At 40.3% G+C, this 16,861-nt stretch overlaps 3 protein-coding genes and 1 long non-coding RNA gene across 9 annotated transcripts; 2 read left to right on the forward strand and 2 right to left on the reverse strand.

The window, feature by feature from the left end:
• Window positions 1-72: 72 nt before the first annotated feature.
• On the reverse strand, window positions 73-5,624 carry LOC105279748 (mediator of RNA polymerase II transcription subunit 24). 6 transcript variants are annotated; one of them, XM_011339730.3, is made up of 12 exons: window positions 5,522-5,615; window positions 4,968-5,144; window positions 4,770-4,895; window positions 4,356-4,692; window positions 3,866-4,282; window positions 3,606-3,789; window positions 3,153-3,528; window positions 2,094-2,539; window positions 1,911-2,003; window positions 1,535-1,825; window positions 1,016-1,460; window positions 73-861 (listed from the first exon to the last, which is right to left on the reverse strand). In XM_011339730.3, the coding sequence occupies exons 1-12, from the start codon at window positions 5,564-5,566 to the stop codon at window positions 715-717; spliced, it is 3,084 nt and encodes a 1,027-aa protein (XP_011338032.1). In that variant the 5' UTR covers window positions 5,567-5,615; the 3' UTR covers window positions 73-714. The 6 variants fall into 6 exon arrangements, with proteins under 6 accessions (XP_011338032.1, XP_011338033.1, XP_011338035.1 ...); XM_011339731.3 differs by having other exon boundaries at window positions 715-861; window positions 4,968-5,126; window positions 5,522-5,624; XM_011339733.3 differs by having other exon boundaries at window positions 715-861; window positions 4,968-5,126; window positions 5,391-5,564.
• A 731-nt stretch (window positions 5,625-6,355) lies between these two features.
• On the forward strand, window positions 6,356-10,818 carry LOC105279922. Its single transcript, XM_026971105.1, has 12 exons — window positions 6,356-6,373; window positions 6,473-6,596; window positions 6,894-7,040; window positions 7,240-7,418; window positions 7,533-7,739; window positions 7,880-8,101; window positions 8,533-8,725; window positions 8,784-8,994; window positions 9,319-9,625; window positions 9,718-9,863; window positions 10,142-10,358; window positions 10,603-10,818. Exons 1-12 carry the CDS (start codon window positions 6,356-6,358, stop codon window positions 10,816-10,818), a joined length of 2,187 nt encoding a protein of 728 aa, XP_026826906.1.
• A 933-nt stretch (window positions 10,819-11,751) lies between these two features.
• LOC109610999 (peritrophin-1-like) lies at window positions 11,752-15,097 on the forward strand. Its single transcript, XM_020031814.2, has 3 exons — window positions 11,752-11,821; window positions 12,684-12,943; window positions 14,746-15,097. Exons 2-3 carry the CDS (start codon window positions 12,695-12,697, stop codon window positions 14,809-14,811), a joined length of 315 nt encoding a protein of 104 aa, XP_019887373.1. The 5' UTR covers window positions 11,752-11,821; window positions 12,684-12,694; the 3' UTR covers window positions 14,812-15,097.
• Window positions 15,098-15,547: 450 nt separating this feature from the next.
• On the reverse strand, window positions 15,548-16,808 carry LOC113562335. Its single transcript, XR_003406858.1, has 2 exons — window positions 16,298-16,808; window positions 15,548-16,203 (listed from the first exon to the last, which is right to left on the reverse strand). It is a non-coding gene; the product is annotated as an uncharacterized LOC113562335 (long non-coding RNA).
• Between the last annotated feature and the right edge of the window lie 53 nt (window positions 16,809-16,861).

Raw genomic sequence — 16,861 nt, forward strand, 5'->3', positions numbered from 1 at the left:
TATGCATTCTCAAAGTAAATTATGGATACGTATAATATCATTGAAATTTACATAAAATATTTTAGATAATAATTCCTGTGGTCGTAAAAACAGTCTTTATTTACAAAAATATAAGTCTTAAAAAATTCCAGTAATTCCTTAATGCAGAGGCATACTCTGCACACTACGACATTATATCTCTATGTACGTTAGATACTTCAAATAGTTCCACTGCAAAATTTACTTGGCACGTCTTCTTTGACAAATACATACAACTAGTTTTATACATAAACACGTGACAAGTATTCGCAGAGTTTAAAGTAGATTGCATAAATTATAAACATATTGTACTGTATCTTTAATCCCGCGAATTAACAGGTATGATAAACCGTCAAATAATAATGTAATTAACTTTTCACACAATTTTCGAACGATGTTTATGTCGGGAGTATCAGTCTGATAAATTGAAAGATTTAACAGACATGTATTGACACAAAATATTGTCACATTCATACCAGCTTCAATATTACTGTTGAGGCATTTAAGGTGCTTCTAACTAAATCGAGCAACAGCTGTCCTGCTAATATAGCAGTGCATACTGAAAGTTCGTTCCATAGTTTCGCATATGTATATATTATTATAAATAATTTTGTGCGTATATCTACAGTACGTTCATTCGGAAATAACGGAGTGCGTGTGCGAAACGACGTTATGCTCCGCGTCACGCTCGCGTTGTTACTTAGTCGGTTTCAGATTAATATTCCGCAGCATGCACAAGTCCCGCGCAGTTGTCTTGCGCCCGGTCGCAGATTGTATGTCGTACAACCTTAGCAGTATATCAGTGGTGAACAGTTCGGGTAACGCTTTGAGAAGACAGGGCACCTGAAAATAAATGCACGAACTGTAAAATACGACAGCTGAGCCTCTCCAGTGTGAGTCTTATCAAAAAATTTGATGTAAATTTTTTGCATAGCTGAAAGCTAAAGTGCATAATTGGAAACTAAAAGAGGGTCTTTCATTGTAATGAATACCGCACCAGCGTTTGCGGCATTCCTTGCAGCACGATACGAGTTCTGTCCTTCCCGCACTGCACCATGAGTCGCAAGAACTGGAGTATGAAGTGTGTCTGCTGGGACACCTCGCCGTCCCTACCGGCGAGTAGGGCGAATATGGTGAACAGATTGTTCAACGCTGTCATCAGAGGATCTCTTAGGACCACCGACATCTGTCCGTTGCTCGAACCCTGCGCTTGAGGGCTTTGCGAGCCGAACAAGGGAACGCTATCACTCGTCTCGTTCAGTCGCAGAAGTTTGTTCGGAACACCGAGCGCGTCCAACTCGTCAACGTCCAAATCGCGTCGCACGCGCTTGCGGTTGTTCCCGCGATACGGATTCGAGTTGTTGTACTCGAGAGTGGAGAATATGCAGTACACGCACAATTTCGCCAAGATAGACGATTGTGGTTCCACCAATTCATCGCTCCTGCGTAACGAGAAATTTACATTATTTTATACCTGCTTATGTAAATCTAAATGTAATGGATGGATGCTACTTACTGCAATGAGTTGTGTAGATATTGCGGTATTATATGATTGATGAGATCTATAGTGCAGTTCTCTATGTCGAGATGGAAAACGGCGAAAGCCAGGTCCACAGCTTGATCCAGTTCCTCTTGGTAGCGATATTTTAGCACCTCCTTGACTATGTTCGTCACGAACCACAATGAGCCGCCAGTATTCAATAAAGACTCCAACGATTGCGTGGCCTGTATGTTGATCCATCCACGTTGATTTATGTTTTGCCAGACAGACTCCAGCTGCTCCAGTATTGGCTGCCGCGATATAATACTGAAAATGTACAAGAACCTCGTGAAATCAACGAGAATTCAACGGAGGAACGCGATAACTCGTCTTTGGAGAACATTGTAGTAACCTGTGCGACATCGAGAACACCTTCGTTTTCGACTGCGTAGGCGGATGTACGTTGTATTGCATCTTCCGAATAATCTGGAACATCAGACTGGACCTGGAAAGGGACAGAAAATTATTTCTTTATTGATAAGGTACATCTCAGTAATTTTATATTTATTTCACGCGTCATTCTATGCACGAGTACCTCTCTTTAAGATTATTCGGCATCTCGTCGCCGGGTAATGGCGTCAGGAAGTGCTGGACCATGTTCATCGGCTTCAGCAGAGCGTCTTGATGCGTGATGCTCATGTATGCGCACAGCCAGGCGGCAGCGCAGACTGGCAGGCAACACGCTGCTGCACGCAAGCCATCCAGCGCCCGTTTAACATCGCCCGCGCCTAACACACCGCTCTCCCATGCGAAGAGCAGCTCCTTCACCGCGCCCATCGCCGATTGGCACATCACGTGCCATTTCAGGTTGCTCGACTTGAAGTCGGGATCCGGCGAGTTGATCTGTGCCAGCAGAGCGTCCACGCGTGCCGGATCGAGGCTATGCAACATTCTCTGCGGTGATTTGGGTTTGTTCCGTTCCGGCATGCATTCGCGCACCCACTGCTCGAAGAACGAGTCTCCGCCTTCCTCCAGAACAACCTGAAAGTCGAAGATCAATACGGAATATAATCTCAAAGTGCATCTCAAAGTTCAGTTGATTTATGTGGTTCTTTAACCCTTAGAGGGCCGGGGTGGCCCCTATATGGGCCACTATAGTGGCTACAAGATAAATAACTGTTTAATGTGCATATATAGGTATATATAAAACTATAAAATAAAAAAGGAGCTACAAAACTTTCTGTGTCCATGCAATTAGCTTTGGATAACGCCAAAGAAAGTTTTATACATGCATGTAACTGTTATTATTCATTTAGGCTTATTTAAGTTGGCAACACTGTTCCTATGTAAAATTGCGATAATCTGATCTTAAAATCGTGATTAGCGATATCAAAAACCCTTAGAAACACTAAGATTTAAAATCTGAAAATTTTGAATATTTGCCAAACCGTTCGAGGCCGGACTGGCCCATATATGGGCCAGGTACGAACTTGGGAACTTTACGGAACCTATAGGTTGCATATATGCATAAATTTTACGTTAAAAAATTTCAAATTTCACTGGACAAATCCCGGCCCTCTAAGGGTTAAATAAATTGTTTTTTTTTTAATTAAATAGAAATAAAATTCGAATGCGAGTCAACGTCGAAACTTACGTCGGAGCCGTAGGTTTGTACGATAGAACACAGCATCAGGAACGATACGTCGAACAACATTGCCCTCGTTGCCGCCGTTTTATCAGGCACTGGTTCGTTGATCTGCTTACTACACTCGTTGAACTTGATGAGCTTGGTAACGAAGGTCTTCAACTTTCCCTCCGCGGTTGCTACCGCCAGCATTAACTCGAAGCTGTTTCCCGTGAGGACTTGATACAGTATCTTCAGCAAAGGCTCTTGGATCTTTGAGTAATCGGCATTCAACGTCTTCAAGATCCCAGCCAGTGTTGGTTCCGCGCGTGTAATGACTTTCGGGATCGACGACGTCGGAGTGCTCGAGAGTTCTGACCTTTGCAAAGCTGGTGTCGCTCCCTCCCTGCAACGATCGCGCGAAAATCGGGAATATAAATCCTGAACAAGAGCGAGAAGCTAGTTCGTCCGTGCATACGTCACCTCCTACTGCTTATTTGCTTCGCCTGCTTCTCCGTGACGAGGTTCACCTTCTGCAACTCGTCCAACAGGCACTCCACGCAATTGCACGAGCACGTAGTGTCCATAATGTCGAGCAGAGGCGTGAACTGGAGCAGCAGCTCAAACGCGTCCAGAATATCTTGCGAGTACTCGAATTTCTCGTCAGCTACGACAGTGCGAACGATCAGCTATGAAATTGAGCCCTTGAAAACGCTTAGAGAGGTCTTTTCTCTCTCACTCACCACTCAGACTAGCCGCGTGCAACTCCTTGAGTATGAGAGGCACCTTGAGAAACGTAAAGGTTCCCCACTGCGACTCCTTGAATGTTCCCGTTACGTTGTGCAGGCACATGAAGCAGGCGCGAATGATCTCGCAATAGAGCCGCGCGTTCGTGTAGCTCTTCAGTCGTTGCACCATCAGCAGTTGGTTAACGAACACGGTCGTTTCGGTGCTGGGATTCAGTAACACCTGAACGGCGAAGAGCGGCTGCAGACAATGGGTGATGGACTCCATTTTAGTTTTCTCGGGGCAGAAAGTCTCGATCTCGAGATTGCACAGCTTCTTCAGGGAATCCTCTATCGGCACCACGGACTTCTGGGTGCTCGTCTTCAACAGTGTCTCTATCTCTTGGCATTTCTTCACTACTTCTACGTACAAGTCTAGAGGATTACGGAGAAACGTGAGTGGTACTGATTGCGTTTTCGTGTAAACCTTAAAAGACATCGCGATTACCTTTGTCGTCGTACTTGGCCAGATACATCATCGCGCACAGGAAGTCCGAATTCAGCATCTGCTGTAAAATACTGGCGGGTTTGTCGATAAGCTCACTGGGATGCGGAGCAAGCGGGTTGCTCTGAGGTGCCTTCGTCAGTGTGTGCAAGTAACATTGCAACAACCAATGAACAATGGACAGCACCGCCGCGGCTAGGAGATCCTCCTCTGGCTTGCCGCGACACGTGATGCCGACTTGTATGGACTCCAAGAACTCCAGTAGACTGACGATGCAGTGGGGCTTGTGGAAAGCGTCGTACTTGCTTATTCGCTGTAATACTGCCGCGTACGATACCAACTGTGGAATAATGTTAAACGTGAATCTGACACGTTCATTTAATTCACGTACAAAGTGTATCTACGTAGCAAACAAACCTGTGAACTTAACGAATGTTTTAGATACGACAGCACTAATTGATTGGGTCCTAGTCCTACTAACGCTTGTTGCAATATACAGTCTGCTAAATTATATACATCACCGCTCACTCCTCTCGGAAGAATCTGAGAAATTGTGTCGTTATAGAAAACAGGGCGAAGATGTTGATCGACAAATTGAGACGCTAGATCGCTCACCGTTTTGATATTAATACCCCACTTTAAATCGGTCCAGCGCTCTCGCCATGCTCGTAGCAGCAGAGCCTTCAGGCTGCTGGTTTTACTGGTCACTTTAGTCTCCATTGGTAATGTTAGAACATTATACAGTTTCTGCCACATTGGAAACGTCTCGGGGTTCTTAACAAATGAAACATTCTATTCTGAAATAAAGTGGATGGCAATACATATATGGATTCGACGTAAAGGAAACTCGACAAGTTTTTGAACACAACATCGAACGAGTATCAATTACGAAAAATTTATGAGTATGCCGCAAACGTATATACATTTCAGTGATCGCAAAAATATGCTATATGCGTCTACGAATGTTATTTTAATAGTCTTATTAATAAGTTTAATCCAATTATTAACCTGAGCCAACCGCTGCGAAATATTTCTTACCTATTTGTGAGAAAAGAACAAATAAATATGCGGATAAACAAATTTATATTGCCACAAAATATCTGCCGGCACGACGTATTCAAAGAATTTTTCTCTTGGAAATAAGACAAGCATAACAAAACCATACATACTCCACCATATGCAGGAATGTACTGCGTGAAGGGAATCAGGAGCATTCAAAGCACAATGTATAAGAAGCGGTCCACTAGCGCTACAAATGCTCCAAAATACGATATATTTTATTATAATATTATAATAAAAAATATTGTATTTTAAATATTATAAATTAGATGATTTTTAATGTTATACAATTGCAATGCATGTGCGCCTTAAATAAAATTTGGAATTGTTGCGTCATCTATTAGAGTTTGCTCGAACTGCATTCTTACAACTGCAGATTCGTGAGTCTCATAGCAAGTCGCAGAAATTAGTTCCAGTAAACTCCGCTACGAGCCTCTACTGTCTTAACTTGAAAAATGAGTTAATCAACTCAACAGGCAGCGATGAGATTTGGTAAAACTTGATTTTTGAACAAAATTATATTCTTTCATTATTGCTATATAAAAATTATATAACATTTTGTGTATTTTATGTTTAATATAATCTACTTTAAGTAATTATAATAGATAACAGAGCACAAGAAAGAGATACTCTTTAAATCACAATTTATACAAACAATTTGTACATTATTTTTCAATATTACTTTGTTAATATTAAAAATGCATAAAATGATTATAAAATACTTCTAAAACTGTAATCCTCGTTACTTATTTCAACGATAAAAGAAAATATTCGTCAATCTATTTCTTTAACTGTCTATGCATATTATTCCATCGCGATCGATTTTTGTCATTTTTATAATAAAATTTTCGCGAATTTATGCTCAGTTCGCCTAACCTAACCAATTTTAGCGTTGCATAAAATTTTGATGAGATCCTCAGGAGAACTTTCATAAAATTTTACAAATGCCGGAAAAACAGAAGGTATAAATTCTTCCGTGTGATTTGTGAGAAGTAAAAGGTCTTGATTTTGTACTGGACGTTTGTACCAATATGTTCTAACAAACAGCTGGATGATTTCAGGTTCTAAAGCTGCAGGATGTCTGGCGTACCTGTAATAAAATACGAGCTGCCGTATTTCGCGTCGGGCTTGATTTGTGGGAGTACTATAAACCTTTGGTTCCTGACAAGCACTGTTTAATATCAGGTATAATTATCCGTTTGATGAACAATCAGTTTTGCAAGTTTCAAGATATGCAAATTTTTCTTAATTATAACCACATTTTTTCGAAATTCGAACGTTTAACTATTAAATACTAAACTATAACTAGATATTAAATAGTAAAATAACTTATTAGTAAAATGAAAGTTCCAAAATTGAATTGTGTGGATGCAATAACATTTACTAATATCTTTGTGAGCAGATATATATTTATCTTATATCGTCATTGTATTACGGCTTGCTCTAATTAAGACACGTGTATAATCATTATTAAATCCGCAGAATCCAAATTTATTTCCGTCTTGGCCGGACCATTGAAAGGCGTGATCGGTTTATCAGATAAAGAAATTTGCGATCTGACGGACTATTTTCGGATTCAGGACGGTCGAATTTTTTATTCGCAATTTTGCGAAGTTATTCACGACAGCGGTATAAACAACATTTACAATATAATATATATTTTTAAGAAATCTTTCGTGTAGTTATGCTTATTTCATAATGTTACGTAATAAATGTAACGATTTTCTGTTAAAATTCTAAACTTTAAAATTATTTAAACATAATTCTTTTCTTAAATGTCAAGTGTAACATGCAAATTCGCAAAATATGTTTGCTATATCTTCCATAGTTCCTGATTTTACAAAAAACAAGTCTCTCGTGACTGGTTTGGAATGGGAAGATCCGCTGCGCGTAAATATTTTGAGCGGCACAGAAACGCGAAAAATAAATCTGATAATCACTCAGCTCGCTGTACTGATAAACAAGAGGAAAATTACATTGCGCCCGTATTTTCAAGATTACGAGCTGGTATATTCTGTTATATAAAACATGTAACTTATAAATACAACAAATAAACATGAAAAATAAATATGGAGGAAAAATAAATGATAGCCTTCATTTAATCGGAGAAATACTTTGCAGATTTCAAAGAATGTCGGCGCGGTCACCATCGCGCATTTCGGTCGGATTTTAAAATTTCTGGGCATCGTCCTCGGTGCCGAGGAGTTTCGTCTGCTCGTGAAAAGGTTTGCCAGGAATGCTTACACCGTGAATTACGTGGCATTCCTGAAGGCAATCGACGAGGTCCAATGCTACTTGGAGGAGCATGGAATGGTGGATCTCAGTGGGGTACTGCTCCCCTTAAAATCTTTCTCTCGTGATTTTATAGTTTGTCACTTAAGTAAAATGTGTAAAATTAGTCTTTCTTCAGCATGTGCTATGTATCTGCGAAAGCGTAATTTAGTTTGTTAGGATTTTGCATTTTGCAGGAACTGCTCGATCAGTTTCCCGGTCGGATCATCACAGCCGAGCTGCCGAAACTACCACGACCGGAAATAGGCAAAGTAAGACCCAGTCAAATATTTGGTAGGCAAACGGTGTTCCATCCAGTGATGGAACCGGCGAGAGACACGATGCCCACGTTGGAAGTTATCAAACGCATCCAGAGGCACATCCTCGAGCAACGAATACGGATTCACGAGTTCTTCAAGGTTGTAATTATTTATTTGCAAAATAGTTGCTATAAAATAATTATACAGAGTTGATTTATATAAAACAATAATGAAAGTCGAGCAAATAAGAGCTTAAAGTGCGATCGAGTTCTTGCTCGCCTGATTTGCATAATTATTCGAAAGTCGCGAAACTTTTATCTAATAATATCGCGCGATTGCACGAGTTACTAATTATAAGATTATAAGATTACACTGAAGTTACCCCGAATTAATTAATCAAATGCGTTCGTGGATCAGCCAGCGTTATATCGTGACTGAAACTTCACGTGTCCCGGAGGGCGAATCGATGTACTATCGCGTGCAATGACTCGGCCTCGATGATTATCTCGCGCCGCTGTGTTATCGCGCGCAAACCTGATGTACGACCGTAACGATTTACCCGCAATTAAGGAACTCATGAATTGTTGCAGGATTTCGACTATCTGAATACCAGCCGAGTGACCGTCTCGCAATTCCGAAGAGCGCTGGACGCGCTTCAAATATCGTCCCTGGGCCGTTTGTGGCTGGTCGAACCGGAAATCGATACTGTGATCGCACTTTATAGGGACCCAAGTGATCCTGATCGCGTGTGCTGGCGCACGTTCATGGACGATATAGATCGAGGTGCGATAAGAAATGCAAATTATGTTGATTTGTTTATTTATTGTGTATTCTTCCTTAGTCTTCACCGTGAAGGGACTTGACAAGCTGCCAAATCTCAGGGTGGAGTCGCCACCTCAGGAAATAGCTGAACTTCCTCGAAGTGGCGCACCGAATTGGCGATGCGAACCGGAAGATACGAGGGAGCTTTGCGAGGATGTTTTGCGGAGAGTAAGACAGCGAGTCGAAGAGAGGCGGATTTTCCTGAAGAAATTTTTCAAAAATCATGACAAGTATGTTATTTCTAAATTATTGTATTAAATGCCACATTATGATATATAATTGTAATATATATTTATGATTATTCGTGATTATAAGGTACGATATATTATACCTTATAATAAAATTAAAAGTTAAATAAAATTACAATATCTTAAAGAGAATTTAAATCTCTTCACAAATATTACTATCTCAAAGTAATTTAATTAATTATTCACTTATTCGATTAAAAATATATCAATATATAAAATATATTGCTAATAGCAATAAAGTATCATTATTAATTTTGTAAATCGATTCACGCAGTTTCCTACGCTAAACAATTGTATCTGTTTAAGGCACAATCGCGGTCACGTGTCGCGAGCTCAATTGAGACAGGTGCTCGTCACGGCGATCATACTTTTGTCTCCGGAGGAAGTGTTCGCACTGGAACGAAGATACAACGACGATCTAGGCTTCGATTATAATCGATTCCTGCAGGAATTGGAGGCTCGACTGATCGCGGAACCTTTGTATCATCGAATGTTGGAGGAAAAGAAGAGACTGAACGCCGAAAAGCCACCCTCTGAACCTCGCGATGACGAAACCAACATCGTATTGATCTTGGCTAAAATTAAGGCCAAAGTCGTGCGCGAAAGGATCAAAGTAATTCGTCGCAATGATCCGTTCGTCTCCTTCATTGATGGGAAGACAGGATCAGTCGTGTTTAAGAATTAATTCGCTGATTTTACACGTAGGTGCTCGAATTCATGAAGCAATTCGACAGGAATAATCATCTTGTGATCACAAAGCCAGATTTTGTCAGGAGTCTGGATCAGCTGCGTTGCAACTTGACGCCCGCGGAAGTAGACACGATCGTGAAGATCTTTCAGGCAGCACTGAGGTACGAGACATTATGATGATTAATATTAAAAATTGAAACAGAAAGGAAGAAAATAATATTCCATGCAAAAGTCGCAAACAGATGGCACGAACAGGTGGCTGTATTTATTAAATTATGACTCGTGTTCCTTGCATTTCTTGTCTCTTTCGTACAAAACGCTTTCCTTCTTCTTTGTTTAAATCTTTACCAGAACTGCTCGTCGTCGGGTGCGAAGAGGGCTGTACTTCCTGCTTTATTCTGTGTTCGTAATCTCATCACGATCTTGTTTCTTCCCGAAGACCCGACTTCGTCGAGTACGTGAGATTCGCAACAACCGTGGAAGAAGCCGTAGCCACTGGCGGTCTGGAAAGGGCTCCACTCTTCCTTCCCGTGCAGCATGTGCCCTCCGAAGCGAGCAGCAGGACCTTCCTTGACTTCGACGAACGTAAAACAGTGGAAATCGCGATGGATAAACTGTGCGAAGTGCAGAGTCCGAATCTGGAGGAGCTCTTCAAGGTATGAATATACTCTGGGAAAAATATCTAATCGGATAGTCAATTACATAGTAATAAACGGACAAATATACGACAAGATTAACAATCGGAAATTATTTAATCGGTTATTCGATGGAAATTTTTCTCAGTGTATCGTTAATAAATCATAGCATGCATATACTATACATTCAAAGCATAGAGCTGTTAGTTTTTTGCATGTTATAAAGAAAGAAAAGGAAAGATTCGTTAATTATTGTTTCGTGCAGAACTACGATAAAGAAAATATCGGCACCGTTTCCAAGGAGCAATTAATGAAGGCACTGTCGGTTAGGCGGATGTTGGAGCTTATCACCAACAGAGAACTAGACGCCGTACATAAATGCTTCTCCATCGAAAGAGGTGGCTCGTTCGAAATCGACTACCGAGCATTTCTGCGCGCTTTGTATCTACTTCAAGAGAACAGAAAAACTCCGTTCTTTTGAAGGATACGAGAAATCCGGTTTTGCGAGTTTAGAATCTGCAAATATTTTCTTTCTGTTATTAACATATTGTAGCATGTATTGCGAAGCAAACAAAATATTAATTTTAATTTTAATTTTATTAAGCATTATTGAAAGTTTCAAGTCCATGTTTACATTATAACATTGTAACAGTGTTTCAGGAATCTAATTTTTAATACTTTATTTTTTTACATTTACATATTTAATTTTTTAAACTTTTTATATTTACTTGTATTTCTTTTGGTTAAACGTAATATCAAAATTAATCCAGAGAATTTTTAAGAAAAAACAATGTTATGTAAAATTTAATATGATAAAATGCAAATAATAATAACATTTTATAAATAAAATGTTATTTAATAAAAATAATCATGATATATTAATTAATATTAATTAATATTAATATTAATTAAACTCATCGCTCACTTGAAGCAATGATATTCTCTTCGTTATAAGTTTAAGGCCAAGGTGAACTGGAATAATCTCCAGATTGAGTAAGAAACACACGTGTGGTGTCTCAAATATCGTCGTTCAACCTGTTTATGAATACAAAACTTACATATTAACTTAAAGAGTTAAATATATAGCTCGTGGAAAATAACTCGTGGAACGTTTCTATATACGGTGTCTCGGAAATCTTTTCTTTCGTATATGGATCTGCAAGTGTGGACTTTCCAGTTCGGGATTATACTTGTCGCAGAGAGAACAAAAGATTCTCATGTTTAAAAGAGACACCTTTGCGAGAGCGTGTATTTTGCTTACATGAATTATGAAACCCGTCGGACCAGGTTTGTGGAGAAGGAGAGCTTCTTTTTTTCCTTCACTAACGTTAATTCGTGCATCGATCTTTGACCCTCACACGAATTTATCCGGATTCTAAACTTGCTTTCTGTATCCAGGGAGTCGGGAGGTATAAGAAGGCCGAACGCCGCATAGATCGCGGTAATCTTCATTTTCGACAACTTGGAGTCGCATCTCCGGCAAGGTGAGATTTTAAAGTCTTTGATTCTATTAATCTGTCGTTCTATTAATCCGTTAACAGATATGGTGCCATAAAATTTATTTTGCAGCATCGTTATTAATTGGGTTATAGTTTTCAAACCAAGTTTTTATGTAAGTTAAATAAAAATTGAAACTAAAATTCCTTGAAATATACAAAGCGAAATATACACTGCGAAAACTTAAGCGAACGTTAATAGCATACTTGCATTTAAAGCATCGGTTGCAACGCGTATTTTGAAGAAGTAGAAGCGGCTATATTTTAGATGATAGGAATTGTCGGAGCGCACGCACATTAGGCTTCACCAGCACGTACAATTCGCTGGTGAGGAATAATTTAGGCGGCTAGAAAGTTTAGGTTTACCTCATGCTACATACTCTACCGGAGATTAGAATGCCAAGAGAAAATGTGTGACGAGGGTTGATTGTACTTGCTCGTATAAAAAGAGTAGAGAATCTTCTCTAACAGAACGTATATTTTTCTATTTTTAACAATTTATCTTCATAAAGTAATATGCTGCATGTAATATTTAGCGAGCGCTACCAACAATGCGCGTGTTTCTTTTGTATGTAGCTTCATTCTTGACTCTAGATAGAAATATAGATGAGAACCTAACTTTTTGTATATCTATATAATGGTATTCGCGCAATATATATCTACATAAACTTCCTGAACTCCTGAATAACTGAGCAATTAACTTAGCTAATAACTCAGAAATTGCTAATGAAATACAAACATTCCTGACGTCGCGCGTACATTTTGCGTTACACTATTTTATTTGTACGAAATAAAATATTATACTTTATAATTTACGTCAGTAGATGTTGTATAAAATGATTGATTGCAGAAATAAGAAAGATGATGAAGTCCGCGCTGGTGTTCTGTTTGATCATCGCTTTCGTCGTCGCTGGACCACCACTCCCTCAGCCAGGAGACTCCGAGGAATCCCTGTCTCCTCAATGTCGAACCCCAAAATGTCCAGCTACAAAAACTGACGGCGATACCCCGGTCACTTTGCCTTATCCACTGGACTGCTTGCAGTACATCATATGCGAGGAATCTGGTCCTCGCACTGTCGCGTGTCCGGGAGATTTAGTCTTCAATAAGGTAAGCATCGAAGTCTCCCGTGAAATTTTGCCGTTCGAGAAAATGAATATAATAAAATTAATTAAATTTCATTTCAATTAAATACATTCTTTAAGTAAATTTCAACTTTTACATGCAATTTTGAGCAAGTGCGTCTTTATAAACTTTTGCATACTCTCCTTGCGTGGAAAACGTGTGTTTAAAATAAAAATTTGAAATGTAATCAAAATCTGCCTCGGTACATTTGTATATACAGTTTACATTTTGAGCTCATGTCTCAAAATTAATTTCAAATTCTCGCTCAGAAACACTCAGAAATTTATTTCTGATTTCAAAAGTAATGCATCAGCAAGATACGACTCGCGCGAATAAGTGATTCGTTAATTTTTAAGTTTTCCATTTCTTCACGTTCACACTCGCGTGTTAATAAACCTTGCGAGGGATTACGGTTCCATTCGCCGACGGAAATTCTCGCCAGGTTGCCTCTTGTATCCTCCAGTTTATGTTGCACGTTGAAATGCGTCGCGGTTCTCACGGTATTTTCACAGATTGTCCGAAGTAGTGCACATCACGCGAAAATCCACCCGCTGCATCGATCGTCCTCCTACTTCCACCCCGCGATGCGAAGAGCGGCAGGGGCAATTTCATTCATCTTCGTCGTCCTCTCGTGACGCGATGTCTCATTACAGCCCCCCGTTCTTGTGCGCGGTAATGTTCACAACACATGCAGTAGGTTTTGTAAATGCTTCCCGGCTACTAGATCATTTATCGAAATGACACATTGATGTGAAGATACTTGTACAACATTACGTTAGAAGTTTCAATCCATTCGGTCGCAAGAGAAATTCTGAATTACCCCTTTTTTAATCTTCGACATAAATCACGTCACAGGGTTTGCTGCTCACTAAGAAATTATGCAAAATGTGGCTTCAACATATTTCCTGGTATCTTCTCGGATTTTTTAGTTTAATTACTACTGCCATATTAGTGGCAAATAATTGTTATCCTATTATTATTATTATTATTTATTTTTTCTTGTCAGGCAGTAACTGAAATAAAAATGACGTGTGCCTTTATCATCAAATCAAGAAATTAATATTGTCCAAAACACTCTTTTTGTAATCAAAGTAATTGATATTTCCAATTCAAGATTTCATCTAATGGGCCCTAAATTAATACTCAGAAGTTAGGGTGTTTTCTGCGTTATGGGGTAGTTTGTCTCGCCATAATAACGACGGAAGTGCAATACACGGGGAAGAAAGAAGGGCCGCGAATCGATCTTGTTCCGGAACACGGCACCCTGTTTTGAGAGCCACAAGTGCGTCACGTGGCCTAGGACCTCGCGACCTCGGGCCACCCTTCGATAACAGTTGCTCCCCCGTTTTGTCGTATCCGGTTACGAGATGTGCGACGGGTGCACGTGCACATATCGTCGTTACTCGGGTGCTTCACCTGACACGTGACCACGCGGGCGAATTTCAATTCACCGGTCCTCCGCGGACGTCGGTGCTTGACTTCGTGACGAGCGGGACGTCGGGGTCGTATGAACCCACTCGAGACCAGTCGTCGTTCTTTTAATCCGCCACCCCTATGCGTATGTCGCGCGATCGCTCGCGATACCGCTCGCTTCACGCGAGCGCGTGGTCTTTGTAAAGTTGGATGATTCGAGAGAATCTGATGAAAGGAATTTATTTTACGTAAGTTATGAGAGTTCAGTCTCTTTGATATTTTTCTCTGATCGAGTCTCCTTGTATTTTATTTTATTTTATTTTATTTTCCTTTTTATTTTTTCATTTTTGTGATACTTACATCTTTCTTTTTAGAATACCGGCAAGTGCGACACCCGGCAAAATGCAAACTGTGTACCTTGTTGGCAGCAGCCAGCTTGAGCGTTTATTAATTGTACATTTACATTGTGAAAAATATCTTTACTTTTCCTAAACTACTAACGTTTTATAATGTATCTCGAATATTTTTTACTAATAGAAAGTAACTAATATAATACAAACTATTATTGTAGTATAAGATGCAGAGTAAAATTTAATTTTATGTTGTTATACGAATGGATAAAATGCAAGGTGAGAAGAAATATTACAACTTCCAGCTAGGCGAAAATTGGATTCGAAACGATATTGACCACAAACTAAAACTAGAAAGAGAGAACAAGCCAGAAAACATATTCTTGTATTTCTTGCCTCTTTGATCTCCCAATCCAGATTATTTCCGTCGTATTATATAATTTTCATTTGTCATACTATTCCGAGATAACCCATATTGTCGGCTGCGCTTTCTATTGACTTATAACAAACGCTACTATTATTCAGCCATTAATAGGTTTTCCTTCAGTCTCCTCACTTTTGACGTCAGCATTGTTAACGCTATGATACTCGCGCGTTATTCCTGGCATTCGTGCGGAATACATTGGCAAACTCAAAGTTTCATAAGTTCTTCAGGGGGTACGATGCTTAAGTAGATTTTCTAATCTAGGCAGGGTAATGAGATTTCTACGAAATACGATAATCGTGCTACTGCTACTTGATGTTGCAAGGAAATTGATAGCAAACCGATAAAACAAAGATTAAGAATCTATCTTAAAAGGAAATAACAAGCGAGAAACAAATGACAAATATTGTAAAGGTTTATTTGATCAAACGCGTTTTACATTTGCAGTATTTTATTATTATATTATTACAGTACATTATGATGTTATACAAGTTTTATGCTGCATTAAGTATTAAATCCACAAAATGTTCATTTATAATTTTGGTAATCGCAAAACAGACCGTGAAGTTTGCGCGCGATATTTCGCTGCGCGCATGTGTCTATTTTACAGAGAAATAATTAAGTACCGACGCGACGTATCGTATTTCCCAAACCTTATTTTACAATTCTACACGTGATATTCATTCCGTGAATACATTCACATTCTGCTTAAAATCCAATTTCTGTTCCCGTTTCTGCGAAATGTCGCCGTCCGAATACATCCCCTTAAAATAACAATTGGATCGCGGCTTCATCAAAAACGCATTAATTTTCGCCCACTTGGTTAACCGTAGCGATCTGTACGTCCGGGCGTACGTTTTTCGGAGTGATCGATCCGACCGTTGGGTCGTGAGCCTTTCTACCGATACGTTCTCCAACCACTCGTCCCACTTCGGCCTACCACCTCCACCGACTTGCGCCCACGCGTCCGCACACCTGGAGAATCCAAAATGTTACTACAAACGTCAGCCGTAGGAGTGGAATCTACAGCCCGAGGGTGGAATCTTCAGCGGATAATCCTATGACAAAGTTGAAACCATTTTCTTTCTGTCAGCAAAACTTTGGTAACGAAATCCGTTAAGAAGATATCTGTTCGAGTTAACGAGGTATTACATTCACGTCAGAGGATCGTAATCGATGATTGACGAGTAATGATTTCAGGGTACCCCCGAGTATTACGTGAGACAGTAGTGTTAGAGAGACTTCAGACGCCAGGTTTCGCTCGATTCCTCGCGGTGAAGATCGACCGATGCGACTCGCCGTGTTCGCCAGGAAATAACGCACTCGAAAAAAGCGACATTAGTACCGGCGCTTCATCTCCTGAACGGTCCCGACTCCGCTCGCGTCAACCCCGCCGAATTTCCGCTCATCCGTTTCGCCGCGCGAAAGGGTGAGAGGGAAGAACAGCATTGAAGAGGATGACAAGATAGAAGAGAGGGCGGGAGGGGTCGATCTTCCTCGCGAGTCGCGATCGGGGGCGCAGACTCGCGGCAGCCAGCTTGAGCCGGTAGTCCACGCCCCCCGCTTCGCCTCCGGCGGGGGTTTTTAGTTGTCGGAGGGGTAAATGACGAGGAGGGTAGGCTAAGGGGTGAACGGGACTGGTAGCAGGTACGCGGCGGGACGCGGGGGGTCTCCGCGCGCGGAGAATGACGCGCGGAAGGGAGCGAAAGAGAGAGA

The sequence above is a fragment of the Ooceraea biroi genome, chromosome 7, assembly GCF_003672135.1.
Source record: "Ooceraea biroi isolate clonal line C1 chromosome 7, Obir_v5.4, whole genome shotgun sequence".
Classification (NCBI taxonomy): Eukaryota; Metazoa; Arthropoda; class Insecta; order Hymenoptera; family Formicidae; genus Ooceraea; species Ooceraea biroi.

What these genes read in the sequence shown, in the direction of transcription:
- LOC105279748 (XM_011339730.3), bottom strand. Translation starts at nt 5,566, where the DNA reads ATGCTCCTGATTCCCTTCACGCAGTACATTCCTGCATATGGTGGA. An exon ending in ACATTCCTGCATATGGTGGA is followed by an intron (nt 5,145 to 5,521) that starts GTATGTATGGTT and finishes ATTTCAGAATAG; the next exon opens with AATGTTTCATTTGTTAAGAA. An exon ending in CCGAATAATCTTAAAGAGAG is followed by an intron (nt 2,004 to 2,093) that starts GTACTCGTGCAT and finishes GTCCCTTTCCAG; the next exon opens with GTCCAGTCTGATGTTCCAGA.
- LOC105279922 (XM_026971105.1), top strand. An exon ending in CAAGCACTGTTTAATATCAG is followed by an intron (nt 6,597 to 6,893) that starts GTATAATTATCC and finishes TTAAATCCGCAG; the next exon opens with AATCCAAATTTATTTCCGTC. An exon ending in ATCTGGAGGAGCTCTTCAAG is followed by an intron (nt 10,359 to 10,602) that starts GTATGAATATAC and finishes TGTTTCGTGCAG; the next exon opens with AACTACGATAAAGAAAATAT.
- LOC109610999 (XM_020031814.2), top strand. Translation starts at nt 12,695, where the DNA reads ATGATGAAGTCCGCGCTGGTGTTCTGTTTGATCATCGCTTTCGTCGTC. An exon ending in GAGATTTAGTCTTCAATAAG is followed by an intron (nt 12,944 to 14,745) that starts GTAAGCATCGAA and finishes CTTTCTTTTTAG; the next exon opens with AATACCGGCAAGTGCGACAC.